General features: G+C 59.8%; 1 protein-coding gene across 2 annotated transcripts; it reads left to right on the forward strand.

Moving 5' to 3' along the window:
- Positions 1–290: 290 nt before the first annotated feature.
- Positions 291–3,172, forward strand: LOC124519598 (asialoglycoprotein receptor 1-like). Of its 2 annotated transcripts, XM_047089954.1 has the most exons (8): positions 291–372; positions 1,454–1,570; positions 1,676–1,771; positions 1,868–1,939; positions 2,125–2,211; positions 2,298–2,449; positions 2,575–2,681; positions 2,769–3,172. In XM_047089954.1, the coding sequence occupies exons 1-8, from the start codon at positions 306–308 to the stop codon at positions 2,923–2,925; spliced, it is 855 nt and encodes a 284-aa protein (XP_046945910.1). In that variant the 5' UTR covers positions 291–305; the 3' UTR covers positions 2,926–3,172. The 2 variants fall into 2 exon arrangements, with proteins under 2 accessions (XP_046945910.1, XP_046945911.1); XM_047089955.1 differs by lacking the exon at positions 1,454–1,570 and having other exon boundaries at positions 306–372.
- The last annotated feature ends 1,948 nt before the right edge of the window (positions 3,173–5,120 follow it).

Below are 5,120 nucleotides of genomic sequence, written 5' to 3' on the forward strand. Positions count from 1 at the left end.
CCTTCTTAGCCTGGGATCTGCACAGCATTGGGAGATCCAGGAATCCACTTCAAGACTGCCAGCAAGTAAAAGGGGAAGAAAGGCCGGGGCCCCGACCCGGGTGGGGAGGGGGCTGGGCGGGCAAACCTCAGAGGGGTGAAGTTTGCATGTCAGGCCTGGGAAAGAACTGGAGAAAGAAGAGAGGTTTTCACGTAACCACCGATGACTTAGAAACGGACTGGACCCCGCACCGTCCGGCTCCATTCGGCCCCAGCCTCAGCCCTAACCCCAGCCTTGACCTAGGCCCAGGTCCAGCCAGCCCTATCATGACAAATGACTATCAAGACCTTCAGCATCTGGACAACGAGGACAATGGCCATCAGCTTAGACAAGGTAAGGGGACGCCTCCTTGCGTTTCGGACAGGTGACAGTGAGGTGGCTCTTGTCGCCTTGACTCTCCTGCTTCCTCCTGTGAGCCCTGACCCGGCCTCTGGGTCGGCCCCACTCACAAGAACACGGTCCGCTCCACCTCTGCTAGCCTCCTGACCCTTGCCACGTCCCCCCCTGGCCAGGACCTCGGGGAGGGTGTGGACCCAGGGGACCAGGAGTACCTGGGAGCAGTTAGGGCTGCCTTCCTTGCCTCTAACACCTGGTGAGCCTCAACCAGGTGGGAGAGTGTGTGTGCATGGGGTGTCCCGGACCAGGGGACAGGGACAAGGGGCCAGACTTCCATGGGGAGGCTGAGGCCCTCGTCAGATAACAGCCACCACCCGGCCTTTGTTTCTCCAGCCAGCAGGGATGCTGTTTGGGCTGAGCAGGAGGGTTCTTGGGGATGGGGGTGGGGGGAAGGGGATGCAGGGGAGCCCCCCCCCAGGTGGGAGCAGCTTGGGGGGCTGTGGCTCCTCTGTCTTCTCTCCTGGAGCCCAGCCAGAGGAGAAACCTCCTCCTCTTTCCCGGCCTTTCCGGGGGTAACAGAACCCTCCCCCCGAAACTAATGTAGTTCATCAGCTTCAGTGACACAGTCCGGCCACTAGGGGTCAGCAAAGGCTGAGGGCCCCGGCCGGCTGGGGCAGGTCGGCGCCAGGCACCCGCTCCCAGCCCTCCTCCTGGCCTCTGGTCCCTCAGGGTGGCCTACCACCCGGATTTCTTTCTTTTTTATTTTTTAATCTTAATTTACTTTTGAGAGAGTGAGATAGAGACAGAGCATGAGCAGGGGAGGAACAGAGAGAGAGGGAGACACAGAATCCGAAGCGGGCCCCAGGCTCCGAGCTGTCAGCGCAGAGCCCGACGCGGGCTCGAACCCACGAATCGTGAGATCATGCCCTGAGGCCGAAGTCGGACGCTTCACCGACTGAGCCACCCGGGCGCCCCAAGAACGGATTTCTTCACCTGTAGGGCTCCCTGGAGAAGGAGCCTTCGCCCGCTCTCCTCCCGGGACCCGGTCCCTGACACCCGACGCCCTGTTTTGTTGCAGCACCACCTCCGCCCCAGCGGCTGTTCCGGAGACTCTGCTCGGGACCCTGCTTCCTCCTGCTCTCCCTGGGCCTCGGCCTCCTGCTGCTGGTGGTTGTCTGTGTGATCGGATCCCAGAGTGGGTGCCCTGGGGGTGGGCGGGGCAAGTGGTGAGAGAGCGCTGGCGTCTGTGACGGGGGTCACGGCCCCCTCATGTTGCCCCGTGCACACCCCCCCCCTCCAGACTCCAAGCTGCGGGACGAGCTGCAGGCCCTGAGGGTCACGTTCAGCAACTTCACGGCGAGCACGGAGGTCGAGGTCAAGGCCCTGAGCAGCCAGGGTGAGGGGGCCCTGGGGCTGCGGCTGGGGGGGGGGCGGGGAGGGGGGCCCGTGGGCCGCGGGGGACGTCGGGACACTGAGCCAGCCTCTCCCCCAGGGGGAAGCGTGGGCCGGAAGGTGAAGTCGCTGGAGTCCCAGCTGCAGAAACAGCAGCAGCAGCTCAGCGAAGGTCAGAGCGGGGAGCGTGCGCGCACGGGCGCCTCGGGCCCGGGGGTCCCTCCGGCCGAGCCCCGGGGGCCTGTGACTCCTCGGGCCCCAGCGCGCCGGGGCCGGGCCCTTCCCAGCCCCCAGTGTCCACACTGACCCGCCCCGCCCCCTGCCCGCCCTCGCCCCCCCCACCCCGCCCCCCCCCAGATCACTCCAGCTTGCTGCTGCACGTGAAGCAGTTCGTGTCGGACCTGCGGAGCCTGAGCTGTCAGATCGCCGTCCTGCACGGCAACGGTGAGGGGGCGGGGCGCCCGCCGGCTCGCCCGCCCTCCCCCTCCCCGGGCCCCGCCTCAGCGCCTCCACCCTCCCCGGCCCCGCAGGCTCCGCGGTCTCCTGCTGCCCGGTCAACTGGCTGGAGTTCGAGGGCAGCTGCTACTGGTTCTCCCGCTCCGGGAAGTCCTGGCCGGAGGCGGACAAGTACTGCCGGCTGGAGAACGCGCACCTGGTGGTGGTGGGCTCCTGGGAGGAGCAGGTGAGCTCCCGGGGCTGGGGTGGGGGTGGGGGTGGGGGGCGGCTCCCGGGAGGAGCGGGTGGGCCCCGGGGGGGGGGGGGCCGGGCTCCGGGGAGCGCTCACCAGTCCGCTCCCTGTCTCCCCAGAAGTTCATCCAGCACCACATGGGGCCTGTGAACACCTGGATGGGCCTCACCGACCAGAGTGGGCCCTGGAAGTGGGTGGACGGGACGGACTACGAGAAGGGCTTCAAGTGAGTGCGCGCGCCCCGGCCCCGCGGGTCCCCGGGGGTGGGGGTGGGGGTGGGGGGGGCCCGGCTCACATCCGCGCGTCTCCGCAGGAACTGGAGGCCGGAGCAGCCGGACGACTGGTACGGGCACGGGCTGGGCGGGGGCGAGGACTGCGCCCACTTCACGGACGACGGCCGCTGGAACGACGACGTGTGCCAGAGGCCCTACCGCTGGGTGTGCGAGACAGAGCGGGACGCGGCCGGCTAGGAGCACCCCCGCCCCCTAATTTATTTCCTTGGCGCCCCCACCTGCCGGACGATGCTGCTGTCCCGGGTGGGGGGCGGGGATGGGGGCTCCTCCACCTTCTCGGGGATGTTGGATCTGGGATGTTAAGGGAAGTTTCGGGGACGGTGTCTGAGGGATGCAGGAATCACGTTTGGAGGGGCGGGGAGACGGCAACCCGCTTTCCGCGCTTTACAGGTGGTTGGTTGTCAACGTGTTTCGGAGGAAACAATGAACGGAATATTCTAAACGTGCCACGAGTTGTCTGCTTCTTGGGCGTTAGGAATCGGAGCGGGCTGGTTGGCAGGAAGCCAGGGGGACCCGGTGGGCTTTGTTAATCGCAGGCGTGCGAGTTAGGGCCGTTCTGAGGCTCCCCGGGAAGGTGTGCTGTTTCTGGGGACCACAGCGCCTGCAGCCAACGCCCTCGGACCGGAATCACCCGCGTGGGTCCAGGGCTGCAGAAGCTTCGAGGGAAACTCCCTGATGTCTGTCGCGTGCATTACAGCGGACGGAGCAGTGTCCACGGGCCACAGACACAGCAAAGCTGAAGATAAGTCTGCTCTGGAGAATCACCAAACGTGCAAAGACAACCGGTGGAAGAGAGGCCCCCAAATAAATAGAATCCACAGCCCAGGATGGGGGTTCACAGGAACACTTTTTTTTTTTTTTTTGAGACAGGAAATCCCATGAGAGGCAGAAAGAGAGGGGCAGAGACAGAGAGAGAAGCAGGGCTCACCCCGGGCTGGGCTCGTGCTCACCCAGAGCAGGACTTGAAAATGAATAACAAAATAAACCCTTCAAAATAGAAGGCCGGGATGGATTTATCTATCTATGTATTCATGTATTTATTTATTTATTCATTGAAAGTTTATTTTTGACGGGTGCCTGGGTGGCTCAGTCAGTTGAGCATCTGACTTCGGCTCAGGTCACAATCTCACAGTTTGTGGGTTCGAGCCCGGCGTCGGGCTCTGTGCTGACAGCTCGGAGCCTGGGGCCTGCTTCGGATTCTGTGTCTCCCTCTGTCTCTCTGCCCCTCCCCTGCTCACACTCTGTCTCTCTCGGTCTCTCAACAATAAATAAACGTGAAAAAAAGTTAAAAACTTAAAAATTTTACATTTAAACGTCTAAATTTGTAAATGTTAAAAAATTTTTAACGTTTATTTATTTTTGAGAGAAAGAGCACACATGAGAGGGGGAGGGGAAGAGAGAGAATCCCAAGTAGGCTCCACACTGACAGTGTAGAGCCCCACGTGGGGCTCAAACCCACAAACCGTGAGATCATGACCTGAGCTGAAACCAAGAGTCACACGTTTAACAGACTGAACCACCCAGGTGTCCCAGAAGGCAGGGATTTATTAAAAAATCATCAACCGCAGCATATACATCCTATTCAAGTATGCGAGGACATTTAAAAAAAAATCTGAGCAAATACTGGTCCATAAAGCAAGTTTTAACAAATTTCAAATAATGAATGGTCACTATAATGAGCAGAAATATAAAATTCCCATATAAATCATTAGCAAACCCAATCAAATGATGCGTTACAAAGATAACATGTGGGGCGCCTGCGTGTCTCAGTCGGTTGGGCGTCCGACTTCGGCTCAGGCCATGATCTCGCGGTTCGTGGGTTCGAGCCCCGCATCAGGCTCTGTGCGGACAGCTCGGAGCCCGGAACCCGCTTCGGATTCTGTGTCTCCCTCTCTCTCTGCCCCTCCCCCACTCATGCCCTGTCTGCTCTTTCGAAAAATAAATAATAAAACATAAAAATAATTTAAAAAGATCACATGTTTGTCAGAGGCAGACCAATATCATATGTGGAATTTAGGAAACAAATGAGCAGAGGGGAAAAAGAGAGACAAACCAAGAACCAGACTCTTAACTAGAGAACAAACCGATGGTTACCAGAGGGGAGGCGGGAGGGGGCATGGGCTAAACTGGTGAGGCGGATGGAGGAGGGCGCTTGTCGGGATGAGCACCCGGTGTGGGATGAATCACTAAATTCTACGCCTGAGACTAATAGTGCACTGTATGTTAGCTGGCTGAAAGTTAAACAAAAACTTGGGGGGAAAAAAGAAAAGAATTCAAAGATGGCTTAACATCAGAGAAATCTATTAATAAAATAGACTTAGGGAGAGAGGGGCCCCAGGTGGCTCAGTCACTTGTGTCTGACTCTTGATTTC

Source organism: Lynx rufus, unplaced genomic scaffold (genome assembly GCF_022079265.1).
Source record: "Lynx rufus isolate CCGP_SWC_20201006 ecotype Redwood Valley unplaced genomic scaffold, mLynRuf1.p SCAF_28, whole genome shotgun sequence".
NCBI classification, from domain to species: Eukaryota; Metazoa; Chordata; class Mammalia; order Carnivora; family Felidae; genus Lynx; species Lynx rufus.